The 23,080-nt window shown below is 38.3% G+C and overlaps 1 protein-coding gene across 2 annotated transcripts in view; it reads left to right on the forward strand.

Annotated features, from left to right (window-relative positions):
- Positions 1 to 23,080, forward strand: part of gabra2b (gamma-aminobutyric acid type A receptor subunit alpha2b) — a 36,704-nt gene that overhangs the window by 1,935 nt on the left and 11,689 nt on the right. For both annotated transcript variants that reach the window (XM_006781855.2, XM_006781856.2), the window contains exons 3-7: positions 2,402 to 2,517; positions 12,391 to 12,458; positions 15,357 to 15,577; positions 17,101 to 17,183; positions 17,937 to 18,080. In XM_006781855.2, coding sequence (XP_006781918.1) covers positions 2,402 to 2,517; positions 12,391 to 12,458; positions 15,357 to 15,577; positions 17,101 to 17,183; positions 17,937 to 18,080 — 632 coding nt within the window. The remainder of the gene's footprint in view (positions 1 to 2,401; positions 2,518 to 12,390; positions 12,459 to 15,356; positions 15,578 to 17,100; positions 17,184 to 17,936; positions 18,081 to 23,080) is intronic.

Consider the following 23,080-nt stretch of genomic DNA (forward strand, 5'->3'; position numbering starts at 1 on the left):
ATCTGCAGAGCACATTAATCTGAGGCTGTTGTTGATGTTTATTTTCAGCACTGTCATTGTCAGTTTGATGTGCTGACAAAGGAAAAATGTGCTAAAGTTGTGTAGACCTAATCTGCAAAAAATGACATAAGCAAGCATATATATTAAACCTTTAAATGTTTTAGATCTGTCAGAAATCTATCAAAACCAGGTGTCGCTAGCAACAGCTGCAGCATTATAGTGCTATAGTAGTGATACAGCATTACATCACTGGCTGTAATCTCAGGTCAAAATCACTGGCTGTAATCTCAGGTCAAATATAAGGAGAAAACTAGCCTAGGTAGTGTTTTCCCTGGAGATTTTAAACAACAGTATAACATGACATTTTAGTTTAAGAATAACTAAAGAAATGTAACCTTGGAAGTTGTCAGGAGCTGCACAATGTTGTCTCATAATAAAACTGAAAAACTCCTGTCCTCTGGAGTGCAACAAGTGAGCGCTCCAGTGAAGCTCGATGGAGTCAATTTTTTTACTTTTGCACATCGCCAGCTGCTCGAATACCCTCCTTCCTAGCATGTTTGCTGAAGCTTGTTGAAGAGGATATTTTTATGTGTTAAATTCATCTTCATTCATGTGAGGCTGACACTTTGCTCTTCCTCTCAGACATGCCCCTGCTTGTCTCGTTGTTTTGCACTCTAGGGAGAGTATAAGGATGGCATTGCTTTAGTAATGATAGCATTACTATAGAGAAAAACTACTCACAGCAGGCTTAACTGTAACATGGTGTTATAACTAAGCCCACATAGTGTACAATACTAATGACATTAAAGGTGCTTTTCAGTATTCAGATTTAGAATATATTGGTTTCTAGAAAGAGAGCAACAAATAAAGCCATACACAATAATCCATAAACATATATAAGTAGAGCTTTGTTGCATTCATTGCATTTAACTGGACTCTTGCAGCAAATTAATCTACCTGCATTTGTGGTATTATTTAGCGAAATTTATTAGGATTGTTCTGATTTGCCCATTGAACTGCTTTTTTTGCACGCAGACTTGGCAGCCTTGTCTCTCTTAAAACAGGTTTATGTTGATGAAACCCTTAAAGACAAACATCTCCCACTATATTCAATGCTAAGCATGTCTGCTGTCACCAGCAAGCAAAGAAAATGTAAACATACTAAACTGCTGTTCTTGAATTAGCCGAGTCAGCTGTTTGTTTGTTTTTTTTTAACATTTTTTTTCTCAGTGTAACTATAGCTACCAGTAATGGCAGCCATTTTGCTGCTGTTTTATTATCTACCTCATTTCATTAAGTGGGAGATGCTGCTGCATTGTAGAAATGTACTGTTAGCCATTGTCCTCAGGTTACATATCAAATATATATCGATATACATCAATATAAACATGTATCAAATATCAAACACTGTACCGTAAGGCCCAGTAGTGATTGTGTATCTAGTGAGGTATGCTAGCAGGATGTTGTTAGCACAACATATACAATCATCTGTGTTTATGGCTAAATTTGATACTTTGTTTAAGCTAAAATAGCTAGCTAATCAAACTGCTAGCAGGATAATGTTAGCACATCTGCAATCATCTGTGTTTATGGCTAAATTTGATACTTTTACTTAGTTAAGCTAAACTAGCAAGCTAATCAGACTGCTAGTAAGATAATGTTAGCACGTGTACAATCATCTATATTTATTGCTCGCTTTAATAATTTTTTTAAACTAATGGGTCAGTTAGTTGGTGTAGGTTTTCTCTACAGGCTAATTTAGATTTTTTATAATTTTTATGACTCCCCGCCCAACAAAGCAAAAAAGAAAATTAGCATTTTGGTATACTCATATGATTGTGTTTCTTATGGCTTTAATACACAACCTAGAACATACTTGAAAATAACAAATGAAATATTTATATGCTATTTTGGCCTGTAATATAAATATGAAGGCTACATTAATCTAATGCTTTCAGTGAAGCTAATTAAAGGATTGTGGTTCAAACAGGAAAAAGAGCTAAAGATGGGGAAAAAAATGATTAATATTGTTTATACTTTCCCAGCGACTGCTTAAAGTAAAATATGCCCATAACCTGAGGCTGTTATACCAGAGCTGTTGACAGTGGTGATTAAGTAGAGCTTTAATGTGGGACATTAACTGAATTTATTTACCATGAATCTCTGCTGTGATTTGCATAGTCAGTTGTGTTTTGACTCCCAGATCAGATGGCTGGAACTGGGTCATCCATGTGCATGAGAAACATGGTTACGTGTATATCTGTGTTGGTATGCAGTCTCTGCCAGCTACAATAAGCACTGTGCTTTTCATAAATCAAGCTGCTGAGAAGAACTGAATCTAAAATGTAATCAGAGTACTGCTGAAGTGTCCCCTTGTTGTTTTCATGTCTCTGCTTACTAGATCGGTGAATGCAGATGCCACATCTGATTCCTTTAAAAACAACATCACTCTGTTCACACGCATCCTGGACAGCCTGCTGGATGGGTATGACAACCGTCTACGACCTGGTCTTGGGGGTAAGCAGAAGAAGTGCAGACATACAGTTTATAGAATCTAAATGAACAAACGCTGTTACGAAACATCACGTGTGTCTTTTTTGTTAACGGCTGACGGCTCATTTGAAGTGAGAACACTTCATTTAACATCAGCTTTTCTAGTACTGATAACCTTTGGCAGCAATCCCCTCGAGAATAAACTGACAAACACACTCTGTGCACAAAACATTTAGATTATATAATACTTCCCTCCACTTCCTGGAAAGTAACAGCAGCCAAAGTGGCCACATTTAACCCTGCAGAGTTTTACTCTTGCTTGACTTTTTAGGGAAAAACCAAAGTGAGAATATTTGTGTAAAACATAAGGAAAGACATTGTATGTGTGGCTAATGACACTGTGTAGCTGGTTTGTGCTGTCTTAGTGTTTTGTAGCTGCACTGCACAGTAGGAAGGTGGCTTGGAATTACATGGTATGGTTACATGTATAAACGGCTGATGTCGTCAGATGAGTAAATTAAAAAGTGTTAAAAATAATAAAAAAATAATAAAAAATAATAATAAAATATTTAGATCAGAATATAAACACATTTGGTGTATGCTCTGATGCTGGGGCCATTAAAAAGAACTTCCTGAGAGCTCCCTTAAATGTTTAAAAAATTTAAATTTTTAAAAGCATAACAGGCTTTTGGTATTTTTTGCTTCACACTTTCTGCAGAAGGCAGCGTTTGGATTTCATTGTTTGAAGAATCACATCGCCTCACGCACGCGGCAGCGCTCCACTCGTCATCCTCACATCTCCCGTTATCCTCCATGTTTGGGCATTTCCAGCTGGCCCCTCAGCCCAAAGCTGAGCTCCTCCCTCAGGATTTGGTGCCATTTGAAATTCAAATTCCTGGGGCCATCAGCCCAGCCCAGGAGCCACCATATGTGGAACAGACCTCCTTTAGCTTGGCAGCACTCAGCCTATTCAACTGGCCCTACAGTAATAGTCCTGCCAGCTTATTTACTGTGCAGAAAAAGCCCCAATGTATGAAGAAAGCTCAGGTATCTAGAAAATGCAGAAATATAGAATGTATCTTTGTGTTTTTGATATTTCACATAAGCTTGATACACCAAAACAGACTGATAGGATCGCGCCAGTAAAAACCTGATGCTTTTGGACCAACAGCTAGCAGCGAATAAGTGTCTGTGTAACACACAGACTCAGCGATCTGACGTAAAACACTTAAATAAAACATTAGAGCATAAATCAGAAACTTTTGAAGTGTGTTCCTCTACAGGAGCACAAGCCTCATAACGCTCACAGTGTAGTAGCACACTGTACCCATTAATGTACGGAGGAAACAAACAGCTACAGAAACGACATCAGATGTTTTCCACACGGCAGAAACATTAGATCTGTATGTCTCATCTGTGTGTGTGCGTTGGGGGAACACGTCATGTTAACGCTCCACTGGACTTTGGCTTATGACATATTTATAACAACTGAAAAAGAGCCTCCTCACAGCTGCACGAGCATGCTCACTCATACATACAGTAAACTCAGAGTCAAAGGGTGAGTGTCTTTGACGGTTCTCATGGTCTAAGCATAAGCATTCACAAAGAAAGAGAGAAAAAGGGAAAAGCAGCTTGAATGCCAGTGGATTCAATGTCATCAAACATTCAGTCATTTATGTAGAGGCTAATTACACATGCAGAGTATAGTATAAAATCTATTTTCTCCCTGTAGCAGTTTAAATGTTTCACTATCCTCCATCATTAAAGATGTTTAGAACAGTTACAACTGTGGACATAACACGGACACAATGCAAATCAGCGAATAACTACAGCCTGATAAACCAGGGAGGTATAGGTATGGTATTTTACAGTTTGTAGCAATGATCATATGATAAAGATTGGGAAGATGAACCCACGTTTCCCTTTGTGGGGTTTCAGGGGAGAAGAAAAAAGCAGCTACAATTTCTTTAACCATGAGTGAATAGCTGTGTGGGTTTAGGCTGCAAATGTCTCCAGAATTTACTTAGAGCAAATTTACTTAAAGCAGGCTTTCACATGCATAACTGTGTATTTTCTCTGATATAGATAATGTAACTAGACTGTGGACTAAATTGTTTTAATCTGACATGTATTTTTCATACTTGTCATCTGTTTCAAGTGCTCTTTTGAAAATGCAGCATTTTTTTTCAGACACTTTCACTGAAGTTGAGCCAGGCTGCAGAAAGTGAACAGAGAACACACAGTTGCTCCTCATCATCATTAGTGTGACTGTGAGGAAGCTCACTTCTGTTCGTATTCACACTTCTGCCACTAATTTGCTTTTCACCCCCTCCAGAAATTTGTCACCTATCCATGACTTCATGCTCAGTGCTATACCTATCAGAGACAGTTACATGTCAAAAGGTTTTTATTGTCTAAAATCGAACATTTCTCCTTTACTGGGAAGTAACCATAAGCAACAACAAAAAGTCCTTTTGATGTTTGGGACCAGTGTTTTTTACTGGAGATGACCAGAATTCCAGCGCTCTCAGTCCTGACTGGTGATTAACCGCTTAGCCCCACACATGTTTGATTATAAACCAGCCCATTTCATGTGTGTGTAACATTAACATGTTGTAAGTTGGAAGCTCTTTCACTATTAAATCTCAAAGGATCATCAAGAAAATGTTTGCAACGATAAACCTAATCATGGAAACTTTAAACAAGCTAAAAGTAGCTAAAGCTAAAGGTATCCAGAGCCCAGAGCCATCCACAGGCGAGCAGCCTTGGTATGAGCAATCAAAGCAGCTAAAAGGGCAAAAAAAGTTAATGCCCTGTTATCAGGTGTTATCCTTTTATCCTTATTTGCAAAAGATGTAAGTACCTGGGATTTGTCTGGTAATGTAAAATATTTTGGATAAGGGTGAGGTATAGGTGCAGGAGCCAAGTTTTGGTTGTTATCTTATGCGTGCCGCTAGGGGTCAACTTTTGTGTTTTTCGGTAAGGTGTGTTTGTGTGAATGTATTTAAGGTAGACACACGTAATTAGCGGCAGGTGTGTTGTTATTCAGTTTGTGACTGTTGTGCTGTTATGATATGGTGATGGATAAAGAGAGCTGTTGACACAAATGCAACTGATGGAAGAGAAATAAAGATTAAAAACGAATAAGATAAGTAGCTGGAGTTATTGGACTGTAACAAGTTTAACAAGTTCATTCATACCAGTGGCATCGCGTCAAATTGGAAATTGGATATTGTGTATTCACAAACTTACTAAAATGAAATTAATATACAGGAAATGTTCTAGGTTTTATTCCTTGTTTAAAATTTGACGTTATGATCTGAGATGTTTTGAGTTTGTCATACCTATTCTGAACAATACTGCTACGCAGTAAAGAAAGACTAAATCTAATAAAAACTAAACCGAAACCAAACATTTCCAAACAACAAAGACAAGTAAACCCCTTCTGGAAACAAACTCAAGCTATAAATTTTTATTAATCAAGCTATAAAAATTAATATAATCACGTCTTGCGTCTTCTAATTGGACTCTGATTTTTAAATGATGCCAATGCCAAGGTTTCTACTGCTTTGTGCTAAAATGTCAAAAAACTTTTATAACTGCACAGACCAAATAGTTCACCAGTATTATTCACTGCAGCTGCAACAGGCGTCGACGTGTGAAGAGGGTTAACTGACCTTCCCTCCTCACCTGTGTGACGGAGTAATCTGGATGAGTTTTTTACACAACGCTAATTTATGAGCAGCTCCTAAAATATGTAGTGCTTTGTTCATTCAAGTCAAATCTGTTCCCTCTAACAGTCTGTCATTTTGCTGCTTCTCTTCATCTCCATTGAAACTGGCAAGAGTTAAGTTGACATTTGGATGGTTGCACAGTGGAATGCACAGAGTCTCTAACACAGGCAGGTTGTGTCTTACTGATTAAACATGGTTCAGCAGGCCCATCTGTACCAAATGATTCAGATTATATGAAAAGCACGTGTTTGTGACTGCTGCTGAATAAATGAACTTTAGGTATTGTCCTTGCTCCCTTAAATAAAATATTCTAATGTCCTCCGGCATTAAATGCACTCTTGATATTTTTAAATAGTAAGCACGTATTTCCCCTGAAGGCAGTGCTTTTCTAGGTTTGCTACTAAAATGAATAAATAAAAAAGCTAGTTTTGCTTCTGAATTTGTCCCACTGGTACAATGCAAATGGAGTGCAGCTACCATTTGGTGATGGATTTGGTTTTTACAGACCTGTGTTCGTTTATTCTTGAGGAGCTTTTGATACTGGTTTGTGATTTCTTTTTGTGTGTATGTGAGAATGAGTGTGTGTAGTCGTATAGCAAAAATCCTTTACTTTACTTGATTAAATCGTTTTCTGAATCAGGCATGATAAATGACATTGGGCCTGCATTTGCATATAAAATGTACTTAAAATGAAGAGCCAGCTCCATGAAACCAACAAGACAAGAGGGTGTTTTTTCTCATTTTCAAGCACCCTCTGCAAAGTACGCTCAATACAAAAACACAATTACAGTGAATAATAATAAAACCCTCAAAAAACAAATCCTGATCATTAATGTTAAAGCTGTAGCCTCCCAAAATCCTGAAAAGAGAACAAAGGCTGTCTCCTTTCTGTTGTAAGCTCCATCAAAGTCCATCTAGAAGTCTTGCTTCTCAGCAGTCATCTTAAAATTCCGCCCCTTATTTGTTCAGTTATTTTGAAGTCCAATATACATGATCTTTCATTTTAGTGGTCACTTGGATATACAGTAAACTACATCAAAGTTCTTGCACCACGATGTTTGCTGTTGTAAAGTTATCTCTTTTGAGTCCTCTGGTATCTTTTTAAATGTCTTTGATCCTTTGCACCACACAGAACATGTATGGACTTTATAACTGTTATAAATACAGAGCTGACTTACAACAAGAATAATTCTCCAGGCTTGATTTTCAGTTCATTTCTTGTGTAATTTGACATACCCCAGCCTCTTCTTACTGTTTTCTTTTCTTAAGAATGAATGGCTTCTTTACAGCCACCTTTCATTTCTAAGATAAGATTTCCAGTGCGGCTTCAGTGAACAGCAGATGGATCAGCTGAAGGGACAGAGCCATCTCTCAGGTCCTGTGTCTGGTCTTTGCTGGGGTTTTTCCCCTGATTTCTTAATGACATGACTTTCAGAAACTGTTCATCAGCTGTGGAAAGGGTTTTAGATCTGCCACTTCTTCTTTTGTCCAGCTTCCTCAAATTGTTTGATAAACACAGTGCACCCCATACCAGGACATGCCACGTTTTCAACTAACAGCTCGTTTGGAATCACCTTGGTGGAACAAAAAAATATTATATTGTCAGTCTGTGTTTTCTTTGGCATTTTACATAGATTCAGCCAAAAAAAAAATGGGAACAAATGTGTTAGTGACAGGTTGGTAGTGCCTAAAGACATAAAATAAATTGTATTTTTAGTAGTGCTGTCAGTGTTAACCTTGTTAAAATGACGTTAACACCATAACTACACCAACGCGACAAATCTCCATTAGGAAGTTAACGGAGATCGCCCAGTGCGAGGGCTGCATGGCGCTAACGCGTTAACAAGCTAACCGCGCTGACGCGTTCACACCGTGCAATTCCTCAGACTCACTAGCGGAGTCCAGATCACACGCTGCACAGCCTTGCTGCTCCGTCTTTTTCACCGACGTTTACGTGTTTGCGCGTGAGCAGTGTGAGCGGCTGCGGTGACACCCTCACGAGCGATTGATGATCGGGAGCTGGTCGTGAGGTGTTAATCGCTTCTCGTTACCCCACATATACTACACGATGCACGATGAAGGCCAAAATCGGGCCGATCACCAAATTGGTCGCATGACTCAAAAATCGGCTCAAAATGGGCCACAAATCGCACAGTGTAAGCCCAGCATTAGACCAGCAATGTTTGTTCCCCTCAGAGAAAGAAAAACAAGGCTGCAAAAGTACAGGGAAGAATGGGAAAAGGAAAACACCTGGCTGGAAAAGTGCACGATAACACCTATAAAGCGCACTGCACTGTGTGCCGGCGCACTTTTTCCATAGGCATGCTTCTAATGGTGGGCACATGAAGAACATGAGGGGCGTGAAAGCTCGGGGAACCCTTAACCAATTTTTGTCCACCAGGCCATGGCAGAAGCAGATATGGTATGTAAACACGGGTTTGTTTGTTTTTAAACCCTCTGGTTAAGGTTAAAATGGGCATGTGCAGTGAATATCAGCGCTATGTGGCCAGAAGTGTGATAATATAATTTATTTTGTGTAATAAACAACTGCAAGGATATATGATTACAACAAATAGATGAGTAATACATAAAAGTAATACATAGATGAATAATGATGATGAGTTATGATGCGTAATCATGGGAACAAGTGGGTTTACAAACGGGAGCAAAAGCTGAAATAATGCCTCTACTGAAGCCAATTGCACTAAATGCACTAAATGTGCACTGTTACAAGAATATTTTTCTTTCTATTGTTTTCTATTAATTTATATAATTTTAAGTTAAGCAGGACAGAGTTCTTTTAAAGAAAGATTTACTTTTATTCTCAAAAGTTAAGCGTGACAGGCTTCTGTTTAAGAAAGAGACCTGTTTTATTGTGTTAATGTTGTCATTTTGAGCTAAAAATAAATGGCTAAATGATATTTGTTTCCCATGTGTTGATATCACAAAGAATATGCATCTACTTAAATCAAATTCAAGTCAAATGGTTAAAAAAAATAATTTCACACACAAAAAAAGAGCTAAAAAATTCACCACACTGGGAAGGGTGAAGACAGCTGGGTCGCCCGGCCCTGGCCACAAGGTGTCCCTTATTTATTTCTCAGGGAGTTGGCAACCCTAGACACAACACAGGTTCATCGCTTAGGTTTTTATGAATGAGTGACTGATAGGTCAATGTGAAGTGGCTTAACAAACAAAAACTGTCATCTGACAATAATCAGCTGCAAGGACTGGACTGAAAATGAGTAGAAATAGCAGCCAGTGTCAGTGTCATTGGCTCAAGACTAATTAAAAAAAAGTCTCTTCAGAACCAAAATATGGAGAAAAAAGGGATGGCACAAGAACTCTGCACAGTACTGTGTGCCAAAAGCATCACCTTTAATAGTAAATATCACAACTCGACAAGACTCTTTGTAAAAAAGAAAGAAAGAATGGATTTACAACAAAGTACAAAGAATAACTACAAAATACTAAACAGTGAAGAAATGCAATGAGACTTCAAGGAAATTCATGGCAAACACTAACCTCCATTAAAGGAAAAACAGCCAGGAACAAAGAAAATGACAACATTATTTTTCCATCATATAAATAGCTAATGAAACCAGCCCTCAGCCCTAATACTATACAAAAATTATTAATCATACATTTGCTCAGATTTAATATAAACATGATAACTGATAGCTTCTTTAAACAGTCAAAAGATTAAATAAATCACAATGTCAGGTGGCGAAATCATCCCTCATGAATTTTCCCAGTCTTTCTGTTCATCTTGTGTCATGGTGGCTCCTGTTAGTAATTCTCAATTGTACAATACTTTTAATATTACGTAGCAAGCTCAGTAAATGGTATAGAGATGAAACATTCACCCATTACAACACATGACCAGCACACTTGGATTAAACAGGATATATAGTGTCACAGCCATTGAGAGACTCAGTATATTACAGTGCATTAAGCCCTTATGCTAAAATGCACCATTCTTTGTCACAAGAGAAAGTAATACAGGACATTTTTACTGAGGCACAAATGTATTTACAATTATAAATCAAACAAATGAAGGTCTCTGTGGTAGAGTAAAAATAAAAGATGAATCTCAGTCTGCCTTATTTACATTCCATAGCCTGGTTTACATGAATAAATGCACCCAGTGGCATGTCTAGCTAAATAGATTGAACCTATTACTCCTCAGCCTGCCGCAGCCTCTGATTAACGTTATCTTATAAGCAGGTGAACGGTGGTAATATTTTATATTAAGCCTGTGATTTATAGAGTAGTTTAGCTGCATGAATGTTATCAAAACGCTGACCGGTTTCCACCGATGCTCAAATGTAGGTGGAAGAAAACATGTTTATTAGAAGCCAGGGAGAAACATTTGGCCTTTTTTAACACTTATTACTACTGGAGACAACACATACCTGCAGGGGAATGAAATGTGGGTGACACCCTGATTGGTAATATGTAATTAAAGACAGAACAGTCAAACTGCAAACTACTGACACTGTTATCAACCATTTCTATGATATGTCTCAGAGGGATTGTGGATGGCAGCTCACCTTGCCATGCATGAGAGAGCTTTTCTTAAAGTGAAGTATTTTTTAGGTGGTATGTAAGATGCTTTTCGCTGTGTAGAAGAGAGCGTAGTATGAAACATGGAAGCTTTTTGAATCGACCAAGCACAAGAGATTTATCTTCAGTAAATATTTCAAAGAGCAGGAGTGTAGAGAGAGCGAACGGAGCTGATGCAGCAGCGCTGATGCAGTTGCACATTGTCACTGGAACGGGAAACATGCGAGGCCTTGCTTTTCCATAGCTGTGAACATTTAGGTCAAATTTGAACTTACATGTTGCTTTGATTCAATACGTGTAATCTAACAGAGGTTGAGCGAGCATTTCAAAGGTCACGTGTACAGTTGTGTGATAAAGAAGGCACACCTTCTTACAGTTAAACGTTTTACATATCAGGACGTAACAAAAAAAATCTGAATCAAAAATAAAACCATGTTATTGTCTATTTAACATGAACTAAGCCAACATGCAGAAGCAATGTCTGAAAAACTAAGAACACCTGATTCAAATAATCCTTTTCCACGTGACCTTATGGGTCTCTCACATCATTGTGGAGGAATTTGGACCTGGATCTTTACAATGCTGCTTCACTTTAGCTCTGCAGGCTGCAGACTTTTGTCCATCCACAGCTCCTTTAAGGTTTTATCATTTCAAAGCATTGCAGCATCTGGATTATTTCCTTCTTCAGCCATTCTGCTATAGCTTTGCTGTGGGCTGGGATGATTGTCATGTTGCATGACCCAGTTTGGCCCCGTATTTGACACTAGACTATTTTTCCTTATGGTCGACTCATAAACACAGTGCTGTGCATTATGGACAAACAGCTCCACTTTGGTCTAATCTGCTCAAAGGAGATTGTTCCAGAGGTCGTGTGGTTTGTTCAGATCCATGCTGCCATGTTTGTTTTTGGAGAGAGGAGGCTTTCTGCCAGCGGCTCTTCCAAACAAGCCACACTTGTTTAATATTTTCTGATCATGAATTTTAACATTTAATATGAACAAATAAACAGTTGCAAGGTTTAATATGTCCTGATTGATACTCATTAGAGTTTGCTGAATTTTAAGATCTTGTGTCCTGATAGATAAATCTTTGACAGTAGGTGAGGTGATCTTGCACATAATATAGTTCTGTCTGTATGGTAATGATGACAAATAACTTCCTGAAACAACATCACACAAATAGAAATAATAACGACTAAAAGCCACCCCGAGTTTAGCTTAGTAATTGCTTTTAATATGTGATTACAGCAGCAGCAGTATCCATGTACCTCCGAAAAAGCACTTACTTGATGAAGCTCCGATAAAGTATAAGATCTTTGTGCATATGCCATTATGACTCCAGCCCAGAAATGACTCCACGTATCCCAGCGCTTGCATATAGAGAGGTAATTACTGATTATAGATACACTGATAAACTGAGTAGCTATTCCTGAAAATGGAAGAAAAAAGATCAAAACTTTTGTTTAATACTCTGTAAATCACCTCAAGCTTCGAGGATATGTGGCAAACTTTTGAACAATACTAAAAATGAAAGAAAGTTCAGCGTAAACTCGCTTCTTTTGTGTCTTGATGTCTTTAACAGTTTTTCTCTGATCCAGACAGAGTAACTGAGGTGAAAACAAACATCTATGTTACCAGCTTTGGACCAGTTTCAGACACGGACATGGTGAGTGCAGCGAACGGACGTTTATTCACTCTGCTTACTGTCATTTCTCTCACAGCCTGCTCGTGCTTCAAGAAGAAACAATACTTCTTTTAATTTCACCTTCATTATGTCTTCCCCTCACACAAACACATACAAACACTACAGTACTGAAGTAGGACGAGTAATCCTCACTGTGTCACGATGTCTATTCATCTGACAATTTTCATCTCATAAATTATTGAAAGTCTTCTTGTTATTCAAGTCACTGCTTTGTTTATCCTGGGCTTTCCTGTTTATCATTCTGAAACACGCGCCCACCTTCGCATCATATCATCAGCCTCCCTTCAATTGCTAAAGGCTCATTTTTCCAAGTGATTAATTCATCGATTCAGCAGTTAAGTTCAATGCAATGTTCTCTGAAAAATATGTGAACAACACGGCTCTCGGCCAAACATAAATCAGCACTTATAGAGAGTGGGACAAAGACACCAAATAATAAATCTTTGAGGCTAAAATTTATTAAAATGTATTTATTTATTTTTTAAATCATATGGCAAAAATCCCAGATCCAAATGACCACCCACATCTCATCAGCTAATTGGCCCAGAGGGTGATCTGTCGGCCAAATGATTTCTGATGTCTCCTTCTAAAAACATCTTGAACATAAACAGATGGACAGACAGACAAACAGCTCAAAGGAAAATTTCCTTTGCTTCAGTTTCACTGGCAGAGGCCATCACTGATGACCTCGCTTATAACCCAAGGAGGAAGTCACTGCTAAAATCATCCCTTATATTCAGGTTTGGAAACACATTACTTGGTTAAAAATATATTATTTATCTCAGGCTCTGCTGTGAGATATATGCCTCATAAAAAATGAGAAACAGGATGAAATATTCTCATCTGATCTGTCTGCTTTATTCAGATACTCTAGAGAAATTCAGACGATTGCTGAGGTGGCCACATATAAGATTTATATAAGGTCCACCGAAAGGAAGAAAAACAATAAGATGAAAAATAGAAAAAATGAACAGTATTTACTTTAGGGGACTTAGTCACAAAATGAGCAATCAATATTTATTATAAAAATGAAATACAGATAGAGTCAGATAGCATAAGGCTGCCAGCCCAGCATTTGAAGTGTACCTATTATTCTCATTTTCATAGTTAAAAAGCAGAAAAAATTGTAAACACAGAGACGTCACATAATAGTTAGTTACTGGGTTTTTCTGATACGTGATAAACCTGAAAATTCAGTTTGTTATTTGCCTAATAAATAACAGTTTCTAAAATATTTATATTTTATTGTGTTTTATTTATCACAGGTGGAATAATAAAAATATATAACTGTCTAAGAGTTGGACTCCAACTGTTTGGAGACAGGTTGTCTCTCCCCAGGAAACCTGTGCAATTACTTTGCAATTAAAAGTGGTCACAGACAGGCACGTGTTGCACAAATAACTTCTGAGTGACCAGTCTGTTGCCTCAACTACTTGAAATCATTCTTTGACAACAAAAGAATTCACCAGGCAACCACAAATGTTTCCTAGTTGCAAGGTAGTTGTCCTATTTTTGCTCTAGTGTGATTGAGCCACGATCACTAAGTAAGAAAAACCTAGTTCACTTGCCTACTGTGACCATTAAAGGCTTTTATCATGTCGAAATGTAGAAATAAAATTGACATGAAGACAAAAATCATATTGGGTTCCATTGAGACATCATCCAGAAATGGAAATTCAGCTGATGTCACTGAGAGCCAGGGGGGGAAATGTATGAAACTGAGTATTTTTGATCAGTCTAAAGTCTGAGCTTTTTTCCTTACTGGCATTACAAACAATGACCTCATCGTTTTTAAACTTCCGCCATGTTTGGTACGAGAATTATCTTCATATCTTACGAACAAAAAAGGTTTTTAAAAAGAAAAACAACCAAAAAAAGCTCTTATTTTGTAAACCAGCTCCATTTTAGCTCCCAGCAAAAAGGAGTAACATTGTATTCTTGTCATGGATTAATGCATAGTGCTTACTTTAGGACATCACAGTGGTATATGTAGGAGTTACCCAAAATAACCCAGTGTGCACAAACATCAAAGTGAAGGACCAGGCTTCCCAGTCTGATGTTGAGGTGGAAGAATGTGTTTTTAATAATTTAGAAGGATGCAGAATGTTTTAGAAGAGAGCTCAACACATAGGTTTACAGTTAGCCTAAACCTATGTGTCGTAAGAACCACAGCTTACTGACCTCATTTATGCTCCGTCTTTCAACAACCACACTGTTCACGTTCAGACATTTTTTAATGACTTTTGCTAAACTTTACTAAATGAGACCTGAACTGAAATACTAAAGCAGGCCCTCTCAGAGTCCGAGCTGCTATACCATAAAATCCACAGTTTCAATGTCCCGACATCTAAATGTCACAGGCTTTGCAACTATGACGAGTAAAAAGAAAAAAAAAAGTATCTCTTTCTGCTTCTCACCCTCACTTGCTGTGTGTGAATCACACGGACACGAACATTCACACGTATACACATTTCACGGTGCACTGATTTCTGCCCTTAATCCTTGCTGTGTGGTGTCTTTTGACAACACAGTATTGCAGGTTAAGGGGGTCATGTTGGCCTCAGAGTCAGCTTAGGAAAACAGCAACTGAGTAAGCTGTGAAGGAACAGGGCGAGTGTGGGTCTCACCTTCATGGAGACTCGCTATTTGGAAAAAGGGAAAGGTTAAGGTTAACTTCACCTGCCAGCTCTGTAGGCAGAGCTGGCAGGTGAAGTTAGTTGTGATGAACTGCCCATCAGTGTGCAGTTTAGCATTTTTTGAGTGGGAATGAGCCTTGTTTTAATACATGGGGAACCTAAGTCATAAGAGAAGTAATAATATAGTGAGATTAATTCATGAACGTATCTCATCTTTTCTCAGGAGTACACCATAGATGTTTTCTTCCGGCAAAGCTGGAAGGACGAGAGGTTAAAATTTCATGGACCAATGAATATTTTGCCCCTGAACAACCTGATGGCGAGTAAGATTTGGACCCCGGACACCTTCTTTCACAACGGGAAAAAGTCTGTGGCACATAACATGACCATGCCTAATAAACTGCTGAGGATCAAAGATGATGGGACTCTGCTGTACACCATGAGGTAACTCAAGGCACCTAAGCAAAAAGATAGAAACAGTGAGAATCGCGTGGATAATATACGTTTGCTGTCTAACTGCGGTTTACTTAGAAACACTGATTACATCTATAAGGCAAACATGAAGCTCTTGCTAGCAATGTGTTAGCTTATGTTTACACGTAATGTCACATCATCACTGGAACCTGAAAGACTAAACGAGGCATTTCTCTGCTGCCCAGCACTGCATTTAAATACACGTCTTTAACCCTGCCAGACAAGCTCAACAGCCAGAGCTGCTTCCAGTCAATCCATCCTTCTCCAGAGTCAGTTCAGACTGACTCAGGTTGGATTTGGAAAAGTAAGTCAAAAAAATGATGATGGAAATAGACTTAGATGTGGATTGTTGATATTTTTCACCATAGCCATAGAAACTCGACTCCAGTCACCGTGAAACTAACAACAACTGGGCCATTGTTAAATGGCTAGGTAATGTTAGCGCCTCCTCTCCCCGCACAAAAACACAGATTACTACATGTTTGAGACATGAACCCAGGAACTCTCAAAGCCAGGCTGCTGGATACAGCTTCATATTTGCCTAAGAGACATGAGAGTCCACAAACTTTCCTAAAATACAGAGAAAGGAAAAGAGAAATGACGTGGCTGGAACGCTTTTCTTGCTAAAGCAAGCGTGAATACAGCAGCAACACAGAATCCCATTTGTTCAAATGTATTTTTTATGCCTCCTGTTTCTTGCATTCATTGCTATGCTTGAATGCTATTTCAAAAAAGTCAATGGAAACATAAATTTTTGTAATAATATTAATTATAATAAATTGCTTAACAAATTTAGACCACTTGTCAGAAAAACAAAAATGACTGAGTTCATTGCAGGAGATTCATGTTTTTATACCTAAATTTGTGCCGGCACACTGGACTGTGAGAAGTGACATTCAAACAGTAAAAGTAATTTTTCTATTTAGAAACACAAACATGTATAATTTGGCATCTCAGTAAAAACTAAAAATGTGCTTTACTATTTTTTCTGCTTTTTTGAAAAATAGCCAAGTTGAAGATTCATGGATAACAATAAGAATTACAGCTCAGCACTGAAAACATTATTTTGTTTAAACAGCCTGTCCTGGTGGATGAACCGTTATACATTTAAAAAAAAAAGATTTTTTGTAATTACCAGTATTGTTAATTTCGTCAGCTGTGGCATGAACCTTACATTGGCTGCTGGTCTGATACATTTGTAAGCACTGTGTATTTTTGCAGTGGTTGGATATTGTCTTAAACAGCACACAGCTATGCGGTTTCTTAGCACAGAGCTAACCTACAGTGTCACCATCTCTGCTGGTCTCTGCAGCACCTCGTTTGTTTTGCTCCGCTGATTACAGTTAAGATGATTATTTTTGTTTCAAGGCATTACAGATGGGAAGTGTCTTGAATAGTGCATGAGGCTTGTGAGTTTATTTTTCTTTCTATCTCTGCTGTATACTTTTCATGCATTTGCAAAGTCTCCTCCATTTTCTGTGAATTGGATGCAGGTTAACTGTGCATGCAGAGTGCCCAATGCATCTGGAGGATTTCCCCATGGACTCTCATTCCTGTCCACTAAAATTTGGCAGCTGTGAGTAACTCTGATGATGATAGTGCCTGAGGGAACTCAAAAGTAAAATGCTGCTTTGTTTCTTTTTTTGTTTTTTCTTTCCTTCCTTCTTCTCACTGGTCCTTTGGCGAGAGAGGAGCCTCAGGAACAAGTGAAGCTAGAATGCATGGCTCAGTTTTTTGGCAGTGGCACAAACAACACTACGGATAGACGACTAATTGGAAAAGTCCCTGGGAAAAATGGGGAAACCAATGCTAAGCTCATCCAAATATTTTTGTTGGGTATTTAATTCTGCTAATGCTTCTTCACATTTGGATGGAATTTTTTGCTTTAAGCTGTTTCAAGATGTTGCTTTAAAAGCAATAATTATCCTAACTCAGTGGGTCATGTCTGAAATGCCTTGATGTCCTGTCTTCTTTATGTGGTGATCTACAGTATTTCACATTTCACGTTACTGTGCAGCATGACTGACAGAATATTTCAATTACTGAATGTACTGAAGTAAAAATGTTCCCCTGTTTCATTAGACATTCTCAGGTCAGCAGACACATTCTCATATCCCATATTCAGTAAATTCTGTGGCTGACTGAAAAGGGCAAATGTCACTATGTATTGATATCTTGTTGGTGTTTCACAAGTGACATCATAAAGCAGTGAGGGGCTTTGTTTCTCTCAGCAGTATCATTTAAACACTGTAAAAGGTGGCTTTTCATTTGGATTTTAGAAAAATGTATCAGTTTACCTCCAATGGGTCTACCCTCTTCCTCTTTTTAGATGCCTACACAATCTCAGAGGTGACTTATGCTTGGACTCGCAATGCTTCCGAGTCTGTTGTAGTGGAAGGGGAAAGCTCTCGGCTGAACCAGTACGACCTGCTTGGGCAAACGGTCGGACAAGAAACCATCAAATCGAGTACAGGTAAGAGTCTGTCGAAGCCTGTTGGGAATCAAATCCACCTCTTGATCCTTTTTTCTTCTCCTCGCTGACTTCATCCACAGACATTTTCAAATACTAGAGAATAATGAACATTTGCCAGATTGGTTCCAGTGAGTATTTCTATTACACCCTTTGGTGACTAAACACGGCAATAATCTGAAGCCGTAAGAATCTGTTGTATGCCTTCCACTGCATCCACTTTGTGGAGTCAGCAACCTGAATATCTTTCTCACTTCCAGTGCGTTTTAGTGTGAAAATCAAACTGAACTGTGATTTTGTGCTTGTTTGGGAGGATGTTGAGATTGTCCACCTCCTACATGTTGCAGGAGGCAGCCGTAAGCCCGCTGTGACACGCTTTGCTAAGTTTTGTCTTTATATTACTCACTTTATTTGGCTTGGAAAATGCAGAGACATCTTTGCTCTGGCTTTTGCATGGAAATCATTTGACAAAACAGGAGTTTGGCATTTTCTACTGCACTGGTCTATATTTTGTTATTGTGTGTTTTCCTGGTTTGAAGACCCAAAGCTGCATGGCAGGTGAGCTGTTGCAGTGCGGAGCCTTTTTACTTGTTTGGAGAACAAAGACTGGCCGTTTATTTGGGTGGATTTTTTGCATTTACCAGTAAAAAATAAGACATGCTGATGCACTACTAGAAGCAACAACTAACACGCATCTGCTTTAGCCGTCAGAGACATAACAGAGATGCTCTAGGAGAGAAGAACAACTTCTGTCTTTCAGATGTCCTTTGGTATGTTAGCATAAAAACACACAGAAACTGAAGTGTCTGACTAGAGTGGAGAGATGCATTAAAGTCTAAAAAAAAAATCTATAATCTACATAAAAATGAGTAGCTTGCTTACTAGGTTTTATAAGGAGGCTTTTGACTCATCACGACTCATCCTTGCAAGTTTTAGATCTCAACACACCTGAATCACATGATTAGTTCATTACCAGGCTTCTGGAGAACTCCAAGACATGTTGAGAAGGTAATTTATCCATTTAAATCAGCTGTGATGGATCAAGGACACATCTAAAACCTGCAGGGACACCGGCCCTCATGGACTGGGATTGGGGACCCCTGATCTAGAGCAACAGATTGTCATATTTTACAAATCCGTTGCACAAATCCTTGAAACATCAGCACTGAGTAGCAAACACATGGCTGATCATCAACATCAATATTTACTACGAGGGTGACTTGAACTGAAATCTCAGACTGAGCTGCTATTTGTGGCACCTCTGGAGAAATGTTATGCTTGCTGTTTGTTGTCTTTGCACAGCTGCCATTATGGGCCGACACAGAGGAGCAGACACTCTTATACATGACAAGATCTTATCTTAACAAGCCATCATTCACTTAAGGAATCACAAGTTAGAACTTGTGATCCACTAGGCTGTAAAACATGTTATAGAAACAGTGAACCTGACGTTAATTTCACTGAATGGATCAGGATTTTCCTCCCATCTCCTGTCTGGAGATTTGCAGAGATGGAACACGCCACATATGGCTCCTCCACAGGAAATGGAAGAAGAAGGCTCAAGTTCATCATCAAAGTAGACTGTAGTGGACTATTTAATTTTTAATCTATTTAGTTGTGTTGTTGTACTTTGAGATGATTTCCGATGAAATTTTTAAGTCGCCACACCTGACTGAATGATTCTTTCTAAAAAGGGGATTTAGATCCTGCATTAAAATAACAGCTCATGTCTTGCATTGTTAGGTTTGAAAACAAGCAAGGGGTAAGAGCTGTGCTTGTAAAAACTCAATTGCTGATATCAGGTCTTATTTTTGGAAGCATGTTGCTGATTTTGTGGTTATGGTCCCATTTATCACTAAATAGATGGTAAACTTCTGTTTAACATCTATTTATATATAAACTTCCAAGGACAAGAAGTATTTCATACTACATCGTTCTGTATGGTTTTAGGTTGTAAAAAAAAAATTTTTTAGTTGGTCTGAGAGGTGTGTGTTCTGTACGAATCAACTGACTACCCCCCAAAATGCTCATCAAAACATAAATGGAGCAAAGAGCCCTTATATTCAAATTTCACGACTGATACTGATATTGGTGATTTTAAAAAACTGATATATTGGCCAATTTTTTCTTCTTTCGGACACGCAACTATGCATCATCCACACACGTAACATGCTTGAAGTGTGTTTTTGTAAATTCTGAAAACAGTTCTCTTGTTACACTCTCTATTTTTCTTTGATTATATGTAGAATACAAGGAGTAAATAGATGTTTTTCATTCAGGTCTTAAAGTTTGAGCTGGGTTTTTAAAGCACAGGGAAACGTGGCAGCAACGAACATGTTGTCTTAAAGCTTTGCTGGCTACACACAGAAATAGAAATATGCTCTATCCAAGGTAATCGGTTGTCAAGCTAAGTTATTTCAAAAAAGTGTTCTAACAAGCATATCGTTGACAAAGTTCAGAAAAAAACCCAAATCCATACAACACAAAAAGTAAGAGATAATGAGGATTAAAAATAGAAGCAATACACTTCTACATATGCCAACACAGATGCCAAGAAACAAGATCGAACTTGTGTGTGTGTGAAGATGAAAGCGACACCATCACTGTCCAAGATGTAGGAAACACAAAGCTGGTTGTAAGATGGGGTAACTAAACATGCCGCAAGTCTGAATTTAAATACCGAGGCAGTGTGAGGCTACCAGGCTTCTTCTAAAAGGATGAGAGGATGATGGCAGCTGTTTTCCTTCAAACGCTGGAAGCGACAGAAATCTGACTTTGCGATGGCAGATGATGTGATATTGGTGATAAGTAAATCAGCCATAAAGGGTATTTAATGCACTGTAAGTTAGTGAGACGAATGATATGTTCTTGTCTTGGTTTTGTGAGGATTGTGTTCACATAAAGACCAGAAAAATGTACCTCATATTTCTTTTTATATTCTTATTATATTATTTTTTTAACATTACATTTGATTCTATCATAAACTATAATGCAAAATGAAAATGGAAATCTGAATTATTTGGGGGAAATGGCCCCCTGTTGGTAAAGCTGCCTGCTGTAGCAATATCGTGTAGCAGAATGAAATTCACAGCATAGTGATAAATAACATGCAGGAACCATTGCAAGTAATCCCCCAAGAGTTATTAATTTAGAAATAAATACCCCCCAGGGTGCGTACAAACAGAGCAGAACCAAAGCAGGTGGAGGCTGGGTGGAGTGGAGCAGCAGTAACATCGACAAGCATAAATAGGGCGCCTGATCGGTGCAGTGAGATGTGATGGGGTGGATGTGGTTGGTTAGTTGTTGTAGCAGAGTGGGAGCACTGTGGTATGAGAAGTTAACGCAGTGCTGTTTATCACAGAATAAACAGCAGCAGTCATGTAATAATAATAACAACAATAATGATAAAAATAATGACGATGTCAGGGGTAAGAATGAGTGAAGCGGAGCCTGGAGGATGACAAAACAGACCTGACAGATGAACCAACTTCAGCGGACGCACAATTTATTATGGTGCATGTTGTCATGGTGACAATGGATGTTGCCATGGTCGCATAAGCATAAACTAATCAAAAAGTACCTATATAGCACTATTCCAAACACAAGTCACAAAGGGCTTAACAAGCAACGTTTAAAGAAAAGTGAGAAAAGTATAATAAAAGTAAAAAAAAATAGATGCTTAAGAAGTGATGGACTGGCTTTATTATAGCATCTTCTCGTCTTACTAACCAATTTCTTTTCACTGTTTCATAAATTATACATAATTTTACTTTTAAAGTTAGTCCTATCTGGTACTAATTTTATTTATATAATGGTGGCTACAATTTTTAGTTGAATTATGTAAATTTACAAAACAATTATTAAGTAGTCCTTTATAATAAATCTAGTGAAATACAAGTGCAGCGTTGCCCCCCCCCCCCCCCCCCCCCCCCAAAAAAAAAAAAAAAAAAAAAATACAGTGGCGTAAATGTAAAAAGTGAAATAACATACTGGGTTATTATAAGAAACATTGGGAACCACAAGTTTGCCGTCAAATTTAATGTTGCATAGTTATAGAGGCATGTCCTTTATGGCACTGGCATGATAGAAAAGTCTTGATTAGCCTTAAAAGCTACTTTAAAATAGTAAGTTTACCCAACCAATTAGAATTACTGAATGTACTTTCTACAGCATTTGGCAGAGCAGCATCTATAGTGTAGGTCAAGTAAGTTGCAGAGGATAAGAGATCTGAAAGCATCCAATATACTCGCTGTCGCTGAGTGACAGCACTGATCTAATTTTAGTAATACTACTTCTGAGGAAAACCTGACAGAAGAAACCTTTCTGGATATGCAGCTTTTGCAAGATGATGATAAAAGTCACGGTGATTATAGTGGTGAGAATGGGAAAGTAGGCTGTAATTGCTGGAAGACTGACGTTGTCCCCCCCTACCCCCCACCACCACCACCTTTTAATTCTGTATTGTTTGTACATGGACTGATTGATTCTGGCTATTTAAAGATAAAGTATTGTCAGTTTGGATTAATCAGTTTAAAGAACGCTGAAACCTCCTTTGAAAATGTATCAGCCCTAGCAGGGGCTAAATTAGCTAAAAAGGGGGAAAAGCACTGTTTTGAACCTCTCAGGGAAGAAGGTGAGATCAGAGTGGAAATGTGAATAATGCCTGGGATGGATTATCACAAATGTAAAGAATGAGTTACATTTGATGATCATGCAAGAGTTTGAGAAATTTGCTCCTGTGGAGGATACTGACCTGAGGGTTATCGCCTGCAGACTTTAAAGGTACTCTTAAGGAAAGAGTGGGTGGTTTACAAAGCTTTGCTGTGGAGTTGGATGTCTTTTGTATGAGCCTGAGCGTGGAGAGTGAGTCCCCCTTTTCTCACAAGATGTTCTACTTTTTTCATTTTTGGAACTTTTTCATGCTGGAGCTTCGATGTATTTCAGGATAGAGTAGGTGAAAGTATTGAAGGAAAAACACAAGATCTAAACCTGTGTTCTTGTAT

The sequence above is a fragment of the Neolamprologus brichardi genome, chromosome 2 (genome assembly GCF_056152115.1).
Source record: "Neolamprologus brichardi isolate AB-2024 chromosome 2, ASM5615211v1, whole genome shotgun sequence".
Classification (NCBI taxonomy): domain Eukaryota; kingdom Metazoa; phylum Chordata; class Actinopteri; order Cichliformes; family Cichlidae; genus Neolamprologus; species Neolamprologus brichardi.